We start from the raw sequence: 19,709 nt of genomic DNA, 5'->3' as shown, positions 1-19,709 counted from the left end.
ACCTTAAAGGGATAGTTCGACCAAAAACATTCCAAACCTGTATGACTTTATTTCTTCTGTGACAAAAAAAAAAAGACTAAAAGCCATTGCACACTGAGTCCGAAATTCGCAATCCGAAATTTTCGCACGTTAAAAAATAAATACGACCTCACGTTATGTCAATCACGCTTGCACACTGCCTCCGAAACTTTCGTCCGTCATTAAAAAAATCGAAACGGGTTCGATTTTCTGCGTTTTTCGCATCCGTAACAAGCAGTTTGAATGGTGCTTTGACAATTCAGAGCCACCGAATCACGAATACGAAAAAACGCATACGAAAATTTCGGACTCAGTGTGCAATGGCCTTAACACTGTTTCGACTTCCAATGTCAAAGTCAATGTGAATCGAAACAATTTGGTTATCTACATTCTTCTAAACACTTTCTTCTGTGGAACACAAAAGAAGATAAGTCATATAGGGTGAGTAAATGATGGCAGAATGTTCATTTTTGGGTGAACTATCCCTTTAATGACCTTATAAAACCTTTCTTGACTTGAGCCTTATTATACAACCCTATATAATTTTATTCTTTTAAGAGGCTGTATCACTTTATAGGCTCTAAAACTGGTCTGGGAGTATGACAGTTGGCTGATCTGATGGTTTATAATTAAAATAACGTTTAAAATACTAGTATTTTTCTCACACACCTATCGTTAAGCTTCAGAAGACATATGGGGTTATATGGATCGTTGTTGTGATCTTTGTGTTCTGAAAAATATATATAATCTGAGGTTGAGTAAATGGAGAGAATTAAACATTTTGGGTGGAGCATCCCTTTAAAATGTTAACAATTCCCGATAAGGTGGAGCTTGCGGATTAGGGGTTTTGCGGAGATTGGCCTCTTATCTGTTTAATTAAAGAGATTGGGTGGATAGCAGACCGAGAGAGGGGTCCTCCCTTTGTGCTGGAGCCTGGTGGGGGGTTCAGGGGCAGACCCTGGGAGGTGGGACACATGTCTGAGTTGGTGTGATGATGAAGAGATGTGAAATCGGATGAGGGGGGGTTGAGAGCTGGCAAAGGGGCAGTTGGGTAATGGATCATTTTCACAACCTTTGTTTGCAAAGCAAGGAAGGGGTGGGGCTGGCACCTTTTTTCTTAATTATCAGGAGGGGGTACCTCTAAACAGAAGCGCTCCCTCGACTGCTTTTGTTTTATTTCTTTATGCATTCGTGGTCAATTACAATGAACTGTTTTGATGAGTTAAAGATTAAACATGCTACACCTTTTAAAAACATTTTTTTTAATTGTTTATGTCTTAATCTAAAAATAATTGCATTTAAAAATCAAGCCACATGTCCTTATTTATTAGTATTGCCCTCAGAATTATTTTATTTTATTGCTTAATATCTTAAAAATGCCTTAAAATCAAGGCATTTTAAGGCATTTTTAAGATATTTAGTAAAATAAAAGATTTACAATACAGATATCTACAATATCACATACATCATACATACGTGTATATATATATATATATATATATATATATATATATATATATATATATACACATACATAGTCAAACCCAAATTTATTCAGACACCAACATTTCTCACATTATCACAGTTTATTCACTATAGTTTAGAAAATGGTAATAAAATATGACAAGAACTCGGAGTTATCAAATCAATTGATATTTCACTGGTTTAGGTTTAGGTCACCTTCTGTTAGACTGTCTCAAAAATTAATTAGGTTGAAAATCTGTCAGATTTAAGAGATGATAGCAATTTAAGTCAACCAGTTACCAAGCAATGCTACATTTTTTTTTCAGTATGTGGTGTAAAAAAGTCGCGTTAGCAATTAAAAAACACTTAAGCAAAACATGGCAGGTCAAAGTGAATAATTTTGGGTCCCAAATTTTTATACATTTTACTGGTAGTCCACTGTATTTTTAGGTTTAAAATGTTTACTTTATTTTGCTATCCTCACTTACATAAATATAGTGTCCTGCACCAAAAAAAAAAAGATAGATAAAAAAATGATATCTAGTGTCTGAATAATTTTTGGTTTGACTGTATGTGTGTGTGTGTTTATTTGTTTGATTAAGAATGTCTCAATTTTGAAGCGTCACCCTAAAAAATCAAGCCCCCACCTGCTTGCTTTGTTGTCCTTAGTGTAGGGATGCATTAAAAATGAATGCTTATGTCTTTGTTAGAGAACTGCCTGTGGGGTTCATGCAGGATTTAAGCGTGGACTGCCCTCCAGTGGTGGTCATGCTGCCAGCAATCATTCTAATTTGATTAGATATTTCACCTCTTTATAATGAGACATTGCTCAGTTCATCATTTAGACGGATGTAGAGGAAAGATCAGGAGACAGTTGTCAGTTTAGCTCGTACACTTTATTGAAGTAAATTGGAGCAGAACAGGGTCATTTATCTCAATAATAGAGTTAGATCTTCTTGCTGGTACGTACAAAAACAACCGGACCCTTGGCACTAGTTGCTGTGGAGGTCTGTAAAGCAAAGCAAGGGGACTTTAGTTACTTTACAAGAATCAGGCCTGTATAATTACATAATGTCTAAAATGATAATATCTCACCTCCACCAGCTTTCCACCGCTGATCTCAGATGTATGGTGGTACTTGGGGAAACTTATGGCCAGCTTGGCCCCTTCCATGGAGACTATGCCCTGGTGAAGACAGATGAACATATAACATTTAAGAATCTCACTGAAGTTGGAGATAAACAGAAGCTTCTGTGTGTATGTAAGGACTTTCTATGCCATACCTTAAATTTCTTCCCTCCAACAGTCTCCATCTCACTCTCTTTGCCAACGATGAATTTGTTGGTCACAACGTGGTTATTTGGGTAGTACTGGATCCATGAGTAGTCCTCTCCGTTCTGGATGACCTCTGTCACAAGCTTGAAGTCACGGCCCTTCGAGATGACATCGTCGGGGATACCTGAGGTGTGTAAGAGCGATCAGAATTTAGAGGAGCTCATTTTGGACTATCTGGCTTTTGTGGTGATTTTATTAAGTTCACAAATTTGTAACAATAAACACTTAATAAGAAGACCACCCATATCCGTTATAATAAAATGAAGTAAAGTACTAATAAAGAAAGGAGGTGGGGCTTGATTTGTACAAGCATTTTTTAATATGAAGATATTCTTAAACAAAAATATAATAAATATGCACACACGTATATTAAAATTTAAATCTACACTCAAAAAATGAATCTTTCATTGAACACTTTGTAAAATAACCATATTTTTCTTATAGTGTAAAGAACATTTTAAGAACCTACAGGTGAAACTCGAAAAATGTGAATATCGTGCAAAAGTTCATTTATTTCAGTAATTCACGATATTCAAATTTTTCGAGTTTCACCTGTAAAGAACCTTTTTCCAGTATAAACTATTCAATGGATTTATTTTTGGGTGTGACGAGAACATTAATATGCACACCAGGATATTTGCAGAACAACATTTTCTTGTCCAAAGCAATTCATGGTTATAAAGACAGTCTAAAGAGCAGACTGTGATGAAGTGGATGAAAGTGTGGCAAGAATTTTTCAAGTAGGCCTACTAACTCTTCGACTGACGTTACCACCAGCGACAGAAAAAAAAAAAAGTTATTTGAAAAGAAGTGGCTTACCGATCAGTTTGCAGAACTCTTCATATCCGTCCTGAGTTTCGGATTCCCACTTTCCGTTGAAAGCCATGGTTCGGGTGTTGATTGTTGAGTGGAGATGAAGAGCGAGCTGAGAGCTGGGGTACTGATGGGTCGAGTTTCCTGCACTTATATACCCTACCGCTCTTCAACTCTGCCTCTTTTTCATAAAATTATGGGCACACCATCATCATAACCAAGCCATAAACTTTTACGATGGCCTCACAAAAGAGCAAGTCATCAAGTGCATGACCGCAAGGCTGGTTACCTGGGTAGCAATGATGTACCAAACATGGGCAATGAAGAAAAATCAGTCCAGTACAGCTTATAAGTCTGTACAGTGTGATATCAAATTGGATATAATGGAAATAGCGTTTGTCTTCTATACAGTCAATATGACAAATAGATGATTAATGGGAGTAAGATAGCAATATCTCTCATACTACCATAGTATATCAACCAGCTACAAAATAGGTTTTAGTTTGCAGCTGTCGAGTACTGCTACTGAAGGCCATCTGCCTTGACCTTGCTTTTGAAAGGAAAGAAAGCTCTTTATGTCAGACTGAACTATATGTTCCAGTAGATAGTGATTCATAGCCACACAAACCTTGTCTAGAAAACTGAGAGAAAAACATCAGGGTACGCTGTTCAACAGTGACTATCCAATCCTCTTTTCCATTTGAGGATGGGATACTCCACACAAAGATGAAAATTCTGCTATCATTTACTCAACCTCAGTTCGTTCCAAAATTGGCATGACTTTCTTTCGTCTGTGGAACATCAAAGATGATATTTGGAATGAAAGTCACTGGGCTTCCAGTTTCCAATGTTTTTCAAAATATCTTATTTTATGTTTCCATAGAAGACAGAGAGCCATGCAGGTTTTTGACAGAGGTTTTTTTTTAGGCCTGTCCTTTTAAGCATCTGAAATTCATCAATCAAAATGCTAGTATATATTTAAAAACGGTCTTAAAACGGACTGTCTGGAAGTTTAAATGGAGGGAAAGATGTGCCACAGGTCAATGCCCTTCAGCTCATAAACCTCTGCTAGTTTCTCATAGAATCATTGCGTCATCTCCGTTGGCCTTAAAGTTTCATTTTTTTCTCAAGTCTTATGTTGAGATTAACAGATAAATTTCAGCTTCAAAGATCTCCGCCACTCACAAATCTAGCAGAATGCTGAGCGGAAGAGAGAAAAAGCAGGATCAGAACAGGATGAGCTCTCTTTTTCACTTCCAGAGCTACAGCTGCACGCTCTCACCTCCTGAAAGCACACATGGGGAACACGGAATGGTGTGACATTTGTCTTGGATTAAGAGATTTCTTTGAAGCATCAAAGGTCATTTGAGGATGAGATATTATCAGTGAAGTTGAGGACTATCATGGGATAGTTCTGCAAGGAAGATTTTTTTCTTTTAAATATAATGTAGGCCTATATATATATTTAGAAATGTAGCAGTAAAAGTAGACTGAATAGATTAGGAAATCTGCTACATTAGCAAACTAGACTGGTTAAATGACTAAAGCAGGTACTTGGATTGTGTTGTCATAAAGAACATTTCACTCACATTATATGGTTTGATTGCAAACACTCGTTAAACTTCGCCTTTCGCAATATATTCACAAAGAGAACGGTTTAATAAATAAAAACCACAGTGAAACATAAACTTTTACAATACTTCCTCCAGGACTTGCCATTAACACCCGCCAAATGCGGGTGGGTTTCAGCAGTGGCATGTAACGCAGATTTTTTTTTATAATACTTTTATTTTTTATTTTTTATGTGCAATGTAGAGTAAACATATTGATACTGAAGTATCTGAAACGCTTTCAATACTCATTTTCCGCAGAGTAGATTCACAAAACCAGCAGCGCCTTTTCATGAGTTGATGCACAAATCCGCCTCCCCTTCACTCACTCGTTTCACTCACATGAATTTCAGCACGGTATTGCCCGTATTTTGCATAATTTTACTCTTTCCCACAGATTTTGTGCTCACCCCCAAAGTGCACGCATATATATCCGCCTCGCCGAACTAAATTGAGTTTTTTTTCCTGCTGCTTATTGCACTTAAACAGTCAAATACACATACAATAATGTCAAAATGCCATCTTGCCGAGTATTCACATGAAATCAGTTGTTTTAAGTGAACGTAAACAGTTGAGAAAGAAAACGCATGTGTGACAGTATAATGGGTCTGTGTGTCCGCCTAATGTACCTTCTGCCAAATTATGAGATAATATTACAAATATTGGCAGTTTTCCCCCCATGGTATCGATGTCAGAATTGTGGCCAGTGAAAATGCTGAGTGGCTAGTAACTTTTGGAAATCACTAGTCACAGTGGCTGGTGGTGAGCAAAAAAGTTAGTCAAGCCCATACCTTTCTTGTTGAAATGTCTCTCAAGGTTTGACAATAAATGTGTCATGTTGAAACAATATAGGCCTATGGTGAAAAATCACTTCAGCAAAGAAATCTGATTGCCTACATTCTTTCTTTATGAAATCAGAACAATTATCAAATAATTAGTATTTGATCATTCATATCTGATATCATGTAGCCCTAAAAGCTAGAAAGTAAACACACACACACACACACACACACGCACACACACAAAATGTATTTACTGTATTGACTCCTTACACTACTGAGGTTCATCTTACCATAATGAAAGGAGAAAGGTCAGTGCACTAGTGATCAGTAGGTCATTATATGCAATGACATGTAGCCGCTGGTTTAGATGAGCTTATCAAATATGCAAACGTTGGTGCACACCCGTGACCGGTGACCTAAAAAACACCCTTTAGCTCATCAAATACATTTTACAAGTGAAATGATATCAATTCCATGAACCATTTTGAATAAAACTAATTTTATAAAAATGTGAATAAATCTGATTTTCTGAGGGTGTTTCCCTCAGATGACATTATTATGCTGATTTGTTCAGCATTTTGGCAACAGTGTTATTTTATTATTATTTAGGCTATTATTTGTAGACTATAGGCTATTTATTAATAGCCTGATACTTTTTACATTTTCACTTTTCATTTTAACTTTAGTGTAAGTTTGAGTCATTTTGCTTACATCATTTTTATAGTCATTCATTATAGTCCTTCAACTTTATTTTTTTTTTCAGATGGTTGCAGAGGCCACATTTCTAATTTTCTATTTTTTTCGTCTAATAATAAGTCAATATGTTAATTTCATTTCGAATTTATTTAATTTTTAATAGGTACCTAAAACGATTGTTAGTATTTTTACTTTTAGATAATGACAACAACACTGGCTTGCAATAACAACACTGGCTTGCAATAACAGCACTGTTATTTTATACAGATGTTATACATATACATGATCAGAAAAATGAAGCGTGGTTGTATCTCTTTCAATGAACAATAACAACAACAAAACAAAAACATCCTGGATTTGCATCAAAAAATTGAATTACTCTAAAAAGAAAAAAGTAAAAAGAAAAACGCACAATAATAAGGTTAAATAATTTATTTGAATAAATCATCATACTGCATACAAAAATTAGATACAAGATAGAAACAAGATTAAGAGATTAACAACATATTCAAGAGATGGCAGCTTTGGGTTTTCATTATAAAAGATAACCTCTTTAAGGATGAAGGTGTGGGTCACATTAGCAGAGCTAAAAATACTTAGGCTAAATCAGCCCAAAATGTATTGGTTAGACAATTACAAAATAAATGTTTCTTCAAAAAAAAAACTCAAAAAGAGCAAGTTTCATCAATATCAGAATATTTAGAAACAGAATAGATTTTATGAGGGATTTTAAAATACCCCAATAGAATTTACCCCTTGGAGTAATCTTTATCTTCATTTGAAAGATTTTGCGAATTTGCTGTTGTTGCATGCATTTCCGATCTAAAAGGTCAGTACCACCTAAGCGTAAAGCCGGATAAACACTGTTACCTTTACTGGACTTAAGGTACTTTTTGCTTAATTGGGTTAAACCTGCTGGGATAGCTTTTATCAACGTATTATAATTCCTTTGATGGAACTGGAAAGTTATGAGGATTCAGAAATTGCTCGTAAGTTAAAATGTTACCAAACAGCACTGTTTTTAGAATATAACAAATGGACCACACCAACAAACCCTGACGTATATACAACTCGACATCGCCCCTGGTGGAACCAAAGTTGTATCCTCATAATAATGTATATTGACATAATATTAGCCAATCACAATAGTGTTTCCAGGGATTTCCTTTGAACGACAAGACCTTGAGCCAATCAATAACAACCGCACGTTGAAGCAGCTAATGGAAAGTGTCAGTAGTTGTAAGTGGGCGGGCCTTAATCTTACCAGGAGGAGAGGGCCAAGTAATAGTTGCAAAGCGGAAAGAAAATGGCGGCCGTGGCTGCGGAGCCAGGAGCTGCTGCGGCATCAACAACAGCGGGGGACGGGGTGGAATACGAACCCGAGCCAGGAGAGCATGTGGTCGACCTAGAGGCACACCCCGTCCCGAAAATGGAGCTTTGTCACCAACCCGAGGATGTGGATGCAGTTCAGGAATGCAGCCAGGTCCAACTGGAAATCAGAAGGCCGGACCTTCAAGCCGCGGGAAAAGCCCTCGCTGCCCATGCGGACGGTGAGCGCACCGAAACGGGGGGTTCCTGGGGCCGCTTGGACACTGCCGAGAAGCCCGTGCTTATGGACTACAGGTGTACAGACGTTTCTGATTACGGGGGCTCATTCTCGCCGAAGGTGGAGGCTGCAAACGAGGTCAGTCCTCTCGAATCCAACCCCTGCCTTTTGCTCCCCAGCTCCATCTCAGACTCCCAGCACTCCGTGGTCTTCTTGCATTCCCTTCCCTCTCAGGTTCCGTCGGAGCCTGCAACCGGACTGTCTCTAGCTGTCGAATACGACTCCAATCCCGTGTCAAGCCACCCTACCGATCTGGAGTGTGAACTCATAGGTTTCACGCAGCCTGACCCGGAGCCCGAGCCCGCATACGATGCTCTCGGGTCGGAACTCAAATCTCATGAGGATGCTTTTCATGACATCCCGCACCCCTCAGATCTCCTGGACTGTCTGTCCAATGCAGAGGAGACCTCGCTGGGAGAATCGGTGGGTCAGAGCTGCATTAGTGACTTTTCTACTGTTTCCAGCAAGGACTCTCCGGGACTTCCAGCGGTAACGTTAGTGAATCAGTCGCTCATCTCATCGGTAGAGTCAGAAGAAGTGCGCTCGCATCCTCTTCATCATCATCAGAGCTTCAAAACGGACCTCAGCGAACCCGAGAGGGAGTCGGAAACGAAAGCCCCGGTTCTGTGTGCGGCGGAGGCCGACACGGCGGAGCGCCTGGTGCTCGGGTCCGAGGTTCGAGTCTCGCTGGATCACATCATCGACGATGCGCTCGTGGTGTCGTTTCGCTTAGGCGAGAAGATCTTCTCCGGGGTACTCATGGACCTTTCAAAAAGGTAAACACGATTTTTGTGTCCACTTTTATATTCAGCATAACGTACTTCCCCGAAGTTGGCTTTCCCATGTAACGTTAAGTTAGCTGTCATAAAGATGGAGTAAAGAGCATCTTCATTACATTTAATGTTTAAAATTATCTTCATAGTTTAAAGTAAACTGTCAGTATAGTTTGGAGTGTAGGTTAAGCTTGTAAGTTATTGTTTTTAGCTGTCCTATTTCATAGTTTTACTCGTTTTATTCTCTTAAAATGTTTGCTTATAAATAAACTGTATTATTTACTATTGTGCATAATGTAATACGGAAATGATTAATTGCGACTGGTGACGTTTTTTTAAAATACTATTTTAATCAACTTTTTTAATGTGTATAAATGACGATAGTAAAAATTAATTGAAGTATTCCAAGTCATAAAAATGACACTATACAAGAATAAATAAAAACAGTGTTGAAGTCTTATTGCATGACACTACTATCACTACTTGTCTTAAATGTTCATGTCAGCTATCCATATTCAGCTAAGTAATTAAGGCTATGTTCAGACTGCAGGTCTGAAAAAAAAAAAAATTTGTTTCGCTCATATGACTCTGATCTGTTTTTCTCATGACAGGCTGAACAGCACAAACCACATGGAATGATGGAATCTGATCTTTTCAATTCTGATTTGTGCCACTTCCATATGTGGTACTAGGCCTACATCCGAGACAGGTCTAAACGGTCATATCGGAAATTAATGCGATTTATACGTCACTAGTGCATCATTCGTCACAATTCTGCGCTCACCGTAATCACTGCAAATATTAAACATACTCGAAGTTATCAAGACAGTTGCAAAAGGTAGTCAGTGAAGGACAGTGATGTGTCAGAACCATCATAATACTCACAAGTATTACAGTGACAGCTCTATACAAGCAAAACACGAGGGCTCGTATTATACATGTTTCTCTCTTTTTTTGCATCCTCGTCTTTGTTTTTTATGTTGCCTAGTTTCCGAGTCAGATCACACTGTAAATAAACACGTAATCTTACTTTAATGCCCTCCATGTTCACCTCTGTATGACAACTGCTGCGTGTCATCTTTTTATAGTTCTTTTGCGCTTGCCGGTCAGTTTAGGACCATTAACTGTTCAGTCACACTGGAATCTGATTTTGGACACATTTTAAAAACACAAAAAATTGAATCTGAGCAATAAATCGGATTTGAGCACTGAGGCTCGTCGTGTGAACGTTACCTAAGTAGACACAAGAAAACAGTGTTATGCTGGTGATTAACACCCTACAAATTGCTCCCACAGTTTGTCTGTCTCAACACCCTTGTTCACACGTTTTCTCTCAGTATCAGATATGAGTCATATAGCTGAGCCCACTTTATAGTGCCATCCATGTGGCCTGCAGTGGGATCTCCAGTCTCTCAGTTCAGTTCTTACTTTAGATACAAGTCAACATGAAACATTCTTGTGATGTTGCTGTGTAGGGAAGGTGTCTTGAAGAACTTGTCCAGCAACATTGTTAGGAAGTGATTATTACATCAGCTGGATATTATCTAAGATTTCTCTATGCTGATAGACCATAAGTCAACCAAATAATTACACAGGCCAGGATTAGTTTAAGCAAGATTTGCTGTGATGTGATTTCAGGGTGGAAATGATGCTGTGGGCATAGCCCAAAGATGCCCATCATCTTTATTCTAACACAACTGACATAGACCAGGAATTCCCCAATGATTTCTCCGCTGAACCCATTAGGCGTAAAATATTTACTCATTCACATGTTCACTGTTCTATGAAGTCAGTTAGTGGTCAGATGACATGCAAGTAAATGGATAAACTATTTAATATTTTTTTACTAATTTATTTATTTTTACTTTGTAGATGGAGTTTAAAGTGGACACAAGACTATTTTTAGTTGATAGTGTCTCAGTCCTCATATCCACACCGGTATTTTAGAAACCCAATCAAATTGAATAATTTTAATAGGCCTACTGTTTTAACTGCAACTAAAAACAAAGATTGAAAAAAATATTACTATGTGAATTACAATTGTACTGTTAGGTACAAAGTTTTTTCATAGGTAACAGTATTATGTTTAAAAGGTAACAGTATTACAAAGGTACTGTTAATAGCTTTATCAAGGTATTATATTCCTTTGATAAAACTGGAAAGTTATGGAGATTCGGAAATTGCTCTCGTAAGTTAAAATGTTGCCAAAATTAAACAGCACTGTTTTTAGAATATAACAAATGGACCACACTAACAAACCCTGACATATATACAACTCGACATCACCCCTGGTGGAACCAAAGTTGTACCCTCATAATAAAGTATATTGACATAACATTAGCCAATCACAATAGTGTTTCCAGGGATTTTATATAAACGACAAGACTTTGAGGCAATCAATAACAACCGCACATTGAAGCTGCTAATGGGAAGTGCTTTTTTGTTTTTTTACATTTGAAAAGTTTCTATAATACTTAAATCAGGGGTGCACAATCCTGTTCCTGGAGATCTACCTTCCTGCAAAAGTTCAGTTCCAAACCTGATCAAACACAACTGAAGCAGCTATTTAAGATCTTCAGGACCACTTGATAATTTCAGAAAGGGGAGATAGATCAGGGTTGGATCTGAACTCTGCAGGTAGGTAGATCTCCAGGATTGGGTGCCTCTGTCTTAAATTATTTACATTCAAAATTTAATAAACCCTCAAGCTTTTATATTTTTTGGAAATACTAGTGAAATGCTTTAAACTTCTGTCCTCAAACATATTGGATATTATGCAAATATATAAAGTAAACCAAGTGCACGTTGCATACTCTTCTGCAGCTGTGAACCAAGCCGATCTGAGTTGCTGAAACATGCAGCGCAGTTGTTTAATTAAATAATTAGCATTTGATTAGCATTAGCAAATCATTATATCACTCTTTTATCTGATTCTGTCTTTGATGTCTGTCACTCTTATTTTGATTTCCTTTTTATATTTAGATCTAAAGCTCTAGAAAGGTACCCTGGAAATCCAGAGTTCTCACGAGAGCACAAGTTGAATTTGCTCAGCGAGTTACTCTGGTGTCGAGTAATAATGCTCTTTAAATATGCCCCTCTATCTGAGCTGCACCAATCACATCGGGTTATCTGATAAAGGCGGGCCAGAGGCGAGATGACATTAGTCATTAGTAAACATTGCAAGATGGCTATGGATGAACACCAGTTGTTTGAAACGGCTTTGGGCGCTACAATGAAAGATTTAGACTTGCCTTTTTCTCTAAAAGAGGAACAGAAGACGGCGCTCGAATTATTCCTTTGCAAGAAGGAAGTTTTTGCTGTTTTGCTGACCGGATACGGCAAAAGTATAATCTACCAGTTAGCTCCGCTCAAGTTCAAACCCGAAGACAGACACGAGAGGCGGGGAACAGAGTAGACAAGATAAATTTGAAGTTGCAAAAGAAAGAACTGCAATAGCCTGAACTTAAGTTGGACCCAACCTTTCAAATGTAATCAACATTTTCATAAGTACTAGATGTGTTGGGTTATTTAACATGACATTTTAATTATATTATGCTGAAATGAACGAAATTACTCTGAAAAAAAGAGTCTTTCATTTTGCTGAACGAGATTCAAAGATCCGAGTCAGTAAAAAGATCCGAACTTCCCACTACTACTATTTCGCTGGTAGGCTTAGTGATGCGTCACCCCGTGTATTGTTGTGATTGGTCGTAGTGTTAGCCAATTGCGTGCAGTGAGATTTTCAAATGCATACTTGGTGCCACCCCTCGAGCTGGCCGATTTTCAGTAGTCGACACCAGACCATTACTCTTTCAGATTTAGCCTAGGTCTGGATTTCCAGGCTACTAGAAAGGTGCTATAGAAAAAAAATGACTTGGTGGAACGATAATTAATTATAGCTAGTTAAATCAACTCACAAACCCCCTTTAGTTCCCTCACAAACTCCAAGCGGTGTTTGGGGAGCCCTGACATGGCGGACTACTATTTTAAAGGAATATTCTAGATTTAAAAGTTAAGCTTAAGACCTCCATTGTACGTGCTTGTTTTTTTATTTGTACAGACTGGGATGAAATTAAATGATGTTCTGTACTTCACAGCATGTCACAGATGCTGCTATTGAAGCTTAACTTAATTTAAGTCTTTGTATTCGTTTAAGGCCCCCAGCATTGTTATTTTGTGCTCTAACATGTTAATGATGAATCGTGTTTCAGCTCTGAATCTCAAACAGAAGCAAAAATATGTTCTTAATTGAGAAAGTGTCACTAGCTCAGCTAATTTCATGCTTCCTGTGAGTAGGGCCATCTGTGAGAGTGTGGAAAACACTCTCTTCCTCTCTTCAATTTCCATTTTGTCTTTAATGGTTTCAGTGTAATTGCTTGTTTTTTTGGAGTGATGACAAGATGGACATAGATGGATATTCATTCTATAATTGGTTAAAAACAACTAATGTCCTGGGTGTGGAATAATTTCCTTCTGAAGGTCCTACTTTTCCTCTGTGATGTAACAGCCGCAGTACATCAACTGAACTTGAACACCGTCAGTGTCATGGCGTTGAAGTGGTTTGCCAGACATACTGTCCAGTTTATTTTTAGCTTGCGCTCTGAGGGCTTTCTTAATTTGCATTTTTCAATGTTAGGCCATTTCCAGTTTCAGTTGCAAGTCAGGAACAATGTATATTCCTCTGACATTCAACAGATCACAGACTTAAACCCTTCTTTTTTTTTAAGGAAGAGTACTACGTTGTCACAGTTTTTTACACTCTTATTCTACATCACAGTATCAAAATCACTTGCATTTGGACAAATTCCTTGTACTTTTTTACGTAGTGATATAGATAGAAAGGTGGCTGTATGGTTAGTACTTTACTCTGCAAAATATGAATTATTAATTTTTATTGTAGAGTAAGTTCTTCTTGGCCCACATTGGATATGCAGCTAAAGTTGCATTATATCTAGGCTATTGCTGTACTTCTGCTTTGACAGTTTTTCATCATTCTTCCCATCTGTAGTCATGAATACAGACATGATATAACCTAAGAGGTTTCTGTTCCTCTATTGAAAGTCCAGGTAACCAAAACTGAAATCCATTTGAATCAAGTCAGTGGTTTTAATCCAAGTCTTGTGAAGATATAATTTAAATGAAACCAGAACAAAAGTGTGACTGATGGTTAACTTTTTTTGTGCAAAATAATGATTTAAAACTCCAGAGTAACTGCAAAGTAACAAAGGTAGACTGAGGTCTGAAAGCATTACATTCATAGCCTAGAGTAACTCTTCAGTTCTATGACTGAACAAACAACTCTGCTACATTTTTTTTTTGTTTCATATATTATCCATAATCTATTAGTGGTAATCTAGTATCTTGATACTTGTGTTTAGATTTGAGGAAACGGGGATTAGACCCCAACCTCACTGTTCTGTTCTGTTTAACCTTAGTGTCTTTTCTCATCCTCTGTACCCTTTAGGTTTGGACCTTATGGGATTCCTATAACTGTGTTCCCCAAGAGAGAGTATAAGGACAAGCCAGAATCTATGCAGCTGAAGACGGAAGCATTCCAGTCAGAGACGGATAAGGGTGTTGCTCAAGGAACTAGTGATGCCCCAATTAAGGACCCTGTGGATGCTCAGGATGCCCCTCTGAAGAACCCTGCTGAGACTCCTGCAGCACCCCAGCCCTGTCCCAACCCTCAACCTAACCCATGGACCTCAAAACCACCTCCTTTGTTTCAGGAGGGGGCCCCTTATCCACCTCCATTGTTCATCAGGGACACCTACAACCAGTCGTTACCTCAGCCTCTGCCCCGCAAAATCAAGCGGCCCAAGCGTAGGCTGTATCGAGAGGAGCCCACTTCTATAATGAATGCCATCAAGCTCCGACCAAGACAAGTTCTGTGTGATAAATGTAAAGGGGCTGTGGTGCAAGGGGACAAACGTGAGACGCGCAGAGGCCCCATTTCAGACTGCCGGAGTGACGATGCCAAAAGACGGCGTAATGACAACGCGACGGCAGCTGCTGGTAAGCGGCCCCGTAGTGATCCACGTTCTGAAGAGAAGGGCCGTAGTACTGATGGGCCCAAACGGCAGGGTTCAGCCATACGGGTGTCATCATCCACCGCCTCTTCTCTGGGCCATAGTCAGGTCAAAGGTGCAGCTGCAGGGAACAAAATGGTAAAGGGGGTGTCCACTACAACAACGTCCTCGGCCAACTCTCGAGTGCAGCTCAATGCCAAAAAAGTGCTTCAGAGCAAAAATGTTGACCACTCCAAAGTACGAGAGGTGCTGAAGATGGCCAAGGCTCAGAGAAGGCAGAAAGAGACAGTCACAGGAAGTAGCGGAAACACCAAGGCCATAACCAGGGCCGCAGCCCTCCAGGAAGCCCACCAGAAGGTCCACTTCACCCGGCGACTGCAGCAGATTAGTGGAGGTCGAGGTTCCAACCCCCTGCCGCCCAGGATGCGCATCAAGCCCCAAAGGTACCGTAATGAAGAGAACGATTCTTCCTCATGTAAGCCGCCTTGCTTGGAGAAAGTGCCGGGAGGGGGCCGTTTACCACTGCCTAAGCCAGCCGTGCCCCGCTGCACCTCCACACGCTCCTCCTCCTCCTCCTGCTCTGCTAGCCAAGTCGCCACAGCTGTAGAGCCCCAGAGGCCAGACAAACCGATTGAGTCCCCTCTCAACCAGGCCCAACCCGATCCCCTCCCAGCTCCGGAATACAGGGAACCCCAGGCTGAGACAGAGGAACAGGAGGGGCGGGAGGAAAAGCGGGAGACGCGTGGGAGCAAGGCTGGTAACCTAGTGGTCTACATGACCCTTAACCCCAGCCAGCCCGACTCCTCTAGTACATCCATGTGCAGCATCGATAGTGCAGATGACTTAAAGTCATCAAACTCTGAGTGTAGCTCTACCGAAACGTTTGAATTCCCCCCTCCTGGTGATTTGCGTTCGGCCCCTGCCCCTGGCACATCCTCCGCTTTTGCCTCTGCCTCTCCCTCTGCTCCTAAGGACGACAAAAAGCGCAGTAAATCCCTCAAAGCTACCGTCTTTTCCAAAAACGTCACAAAGTGCGTTGCCCTGGATGGCAGGACAATTTGTGTTGGGGACATTGTTTGGGCCAAAATCCTTGGCTTCCCCTGGTGGCCCGCCCGCATCCTAGCCATAACAGTGAGTCGCAAAGATAATGGGCTCTTAGTCAGGCAGGAGGCCCGGGTCTCTTGGTTTGGGTCACCCACAACTTCCTTCCTGGCTATTACTCAGCTTGCCCCGTTTCTAGAAAACTTCCAGTCTCGCTTTGACAAGAAGAGAAAGGGCCTGTATCGTAAAGCCATCACTGAGGCTGCCAAGGCTGCCAAGCAGCTCACTCCTGAGGTCCGAGCCTTGCTAACTCAGTTTGAGACGTGAGGTGATATGCCTTGGTAAGGTAGGCAAAACAGGCAACCAAGTTGGCCCTGTACCCCTTCTGACACATCTCAAACTTTGCTGTACCCAGTCAGCTTTCAGAGTGAAACAGAAAAATGTCAGCCAGGCAACCAGGACTAATTTATTTTTGTTGAGAAGGCAAGAGAAGGGGATTGAATTGAACGGTTTTCATGTTAAGTATCTAATGTTCGCCCCTATGTAACCAGTCTTTTGATCTTGTCATATCATCATACCTTTATTATAATGAAAACGGATTACAGAGATTTGTAGGAGAAGGTTTTATGGGTTCTTGAGTGGCCACGATATTTCAGTTTGCCTTGAACGGAGTTATTCTTGGTCACTGTCTGCTGTTAAAGATCCCTGTAAACATAAAAGCAAATGCTCTCAGAGTGGGATTTTTATTGAGCTTGAATAGCTTTTTAATGAAGAATTAGGCATGTGAAAATGTCTGCTTGAACCCATTCTCAAATGATTACCAACTAAACGGTGGCCCTTACAAGTCGATTGCTACTCTATCCGCATCCCTAACTTAGCACAGTTAATGCTTCCTTTTGTATGATCAGAGGAAGTGTTATAGGTTCACAGTGTCAGATCATTCCTGCTGCATTTAGGATTTTTCATCACTACAGTGTTTCTAGACAGCGTCTCTGTCCAATCGCCCTAAGATTACATGAGCTAAAGTCTTGGAATTCAAGTTAGACCATCCTTTAATTGTTTTCTTTTATTACGGAAGTTGTGTAACTGTAAAAGTTGACCCTGTTGGGTAGAGTGCCTCGCTCAGGTAGAAAAAGGGACTTAATTGGTGCTGATCTTTCTCAGATGTTCTGAGACGACTAATCCAAGTTCAGTGATCCGAGCAGACGGCTGTTGATCTGGGCGTGGCTCTTGGCCAGCCGTGGCTTTGCAGCCAGTCGAGCTGCTGTTATGGGGGAGGTGCCGATAAGCCGAAGTCACCTCAAGTGCCACTGTGAGGAGAGCACAGCGACTCTGTAAATGCAGAGAGTACCACCTCAGACATGGAGAAACCTGCCAGCCTAAATGTGCATCCTCTTTCCCAACCCCTCGCAGCTACAACATCTGCTTCCCAAGCTCATTCTTCTCCGATCTACTTGCCCTGTTCGCAGCTCTTTTTTTTCTCTCTTCCTCCACTTGTTTTGCTCCCTCCTGCCGTTGTCATGTTTGTGTCTTCGACTGCTTTTTATATATCTGATTATGGCGAAAATGTTCCTGTTGTTCAGCCAACCCACCGACCACCCCGACTGTCTTTGCATGGATTTGGGAGTGCATATATGTTAAATGGAATAATGAGCATTTTTAATGGTTCCATATGTTTATCCAATTTAGGCATATCACATCACGAAGCAAAGTATAAGTTTTGATGTAGCTGCAGTGGAATGCAAAACTCTTAACCTGAGTTCCTTTAAATAACTCGATGAAAACACTTGTCCACTGTGGTGTCCCATTGGAGCACAAGGCAGCAGTTCTCATGCGTGATTTGTTCGTCATAATAAAGGGCCATCGCTGGTTTAGTTGTTCAGTGATTTGTTCCGATGCCAGTATTCATTGTCTCTCATCTGAAATGTTTTGCTGAGGATTATTGTGTTTTAAATTTATTTGTTGTGCCTGAACTTTATTTTCTGTCATTTCACTATTTGCATAATAGGGCTGAAGGTCTAGAGTACACATGTGTATGTAAAAGTGTTCAAAATGTATTTTACCTGATTGATTGATTGATTGATTGGAAGATGAATGGTCTGGATCTCATTTCAATGCTGAGAACCAACAATTTATTTGTGTGGATGAGCATTATCTTTTTTTGTCTGTAATCATGGTTCTGTCCTTGCATTGCATAACCATTAGCATCTTAAACTGTCCAGTTTTATTTACACATCTGAGAAGGGAAATATACTGTATGATATCTGGGTCTTTTCAAATATGACTTGCAGGTAGAGATCAATGACTTGAGGGAGAAAAAAACAATGCTTGGTAGACCACACTGACTGACTGATGGAGGTTTGTGTAAAGGAGTAAAAACGGTATTTATTTTGGTGGTTGGCTTTGTTTTATTTCAGCATCTTTTTTACTTTTATTTCTATCTGTTTGCAGGTCAGAGAATGCTGTAAAACCATTGAAAAAAAAGTAACAGTTGAAGATATTGTGTACATGTTTTCTGATGTTTTAAGAGTATATAAATAAACTGTGAACTTCAAGAATTTTATCTAGTTGTCATTATTTTTGTATTTTATCTTCTTAATATCATTTATTATTCCAAACCATATTTGTCTCAGGTGTAGCCTAGTGCACAACCCTGCTTTGGGAAAAGCTGTTTTTCTAAACTGAAAGTTTTACTCTATATCATGACAGCCTTACCAAGACTGTTCTGTCATTTAACAATTAACCAATGCATGAAAAAGACAGATTTTCTTACCTGCAAACAGATGAGAAAAGAGTAGGGCAAGATTTCACAAAAATGTGTCAGACTTTAAACTACCGGTACTGTGTAGACTAAATTTACTTTGTAGAACAGTTTACCCTAGACCAGGGGTGGGGAACGTTGGTCTAGGAGGACCATTGTCGTGCAGAGTTTAGCTCCAACCCTGAAAAAACTCATCTGATGATAGCCTTCGTAAACTCTGCAAAAGTGGTCCTCCAGGACCAACGTTCCCCACCCCTGCCCTAGACAGTTAATGAAGCTTCACAGGGTTGACTTATATAGTCTTACTGATTTGTAAATTTGGTGGATCTGTGCTGTCCACATGGCTTCTTTTTTTTTTTCTTAAGATCAGACATTACAATAGAAAAACAGCTTTGCATGGTTATCAATATTAAACAATGTAAAGTGACCTTAATTTCATCGTATGTATGATTTGCTTTTGAATATACATGTTTAGCTGGTCTAAAAAAGTTTTTTTTTATGTGATTCCCTGCCTGGCATCATATGAGCCAGGCAGGGTACATGTAGATGAATATGTGAATATACAGAATGTAAAGCTCATACATTTCTAGAGTTTTTTTTTTTTTTTTTTGAGATTCTGTGAATCAAATCTTCTGTACAATAATGTCAGTTTTGGACCAGGAAGCAAGTCAGTATTATTCCTCAGCCTAAAATAAACAATTTCAATTGTTTTACGCGCAGTAGGTCTATGGGTCACCGTACCAACACAATTAGTAAAGGGAAAATGTTCTCTGTTCTTCAA

The 19,709-nt window shown here is 39.6% G+C and overlaps 2 protein-coding genes across 3 annotated transcripts; one reads left to right on the top strand and one right to left on the bottom strand.

The window, feature by feature from the left end:
- Positions 1–2,406: 2,406 nt before the first annotated feature.
- fabp6 (fatty acid binding protein 6, ileal (gastrotropin)) lies at positions 2,407–3,739 on the bottom strand. Its single transcript, XM_079586898.1, has 4 exons — positions 3,637–3,739; positions 2,766–2,941; positions 2,578–2,667; positions 2,407–2,491 (listed from the first exon to the last, which is right to left on the bottom strand). The coding sequence occupies exons 1-4, from the start codon at positions 3,701–3,703 to the stop codon at positions 2,429–2,431; spliced, it is 396 nt and encodes a 131-aa protein (XP_079443024.1). The 5' UTR covers positions 3,704–3,739; the 3' UTR covers positions 2,407–2,428.
- Positions 3,740–7,182: 3,443 nt separating this feature from the next.
- On the top strand, positions 7,183–18,729 carry pwwp2a (PWWP domain containing 2A). 2 transcript variants are annotated; one of them, XR_013794538.1, is made up of 3 exons: positions 7,183–9,100; positions 14,562–18,525; positions 18,619–18,729. XR_013794538.1 is itself a non-coding variant. In XM_079585740.1 (2 exons), exons 1-2 carry the CDS (start codon positions 8,025–8,027, stop codon positions 16,492–16,494), a joined length of 3,009 nt encoding a protein of 1,002 aa, XP_079441866.1. In that variant the 5' UTR covers positions 7,183–8,024; the 3' UTR covers positions 16,495–18,723. The 2 variants fall into 2 exon arrangements, 1 of the variants encoding a protein (XP_079441866.1); XM_079585740.1 differs by having other exon boundaries at positions 14,562–18,723.
- The last annotated feature ends 980 nt before the right edge of the window (positions 18,730–19,709 follow it).

Source organism: Phoxinus phoxinus (genome assembly GCF_949152265.1).
Source record: "Phoxinus phoxinus genome assembly, chromosome: 17".
NCBI lineage: Eukaryota > Metazoa > Chordata > Actinopteri > Cypriniformes > Leuciscidae > Phoxinus > Phoxinus phoxinus.
Note: the sequence above shows the minus strand (reverse complement) of the source record. Positions and strands in the feature narration are given on the sequence as shown.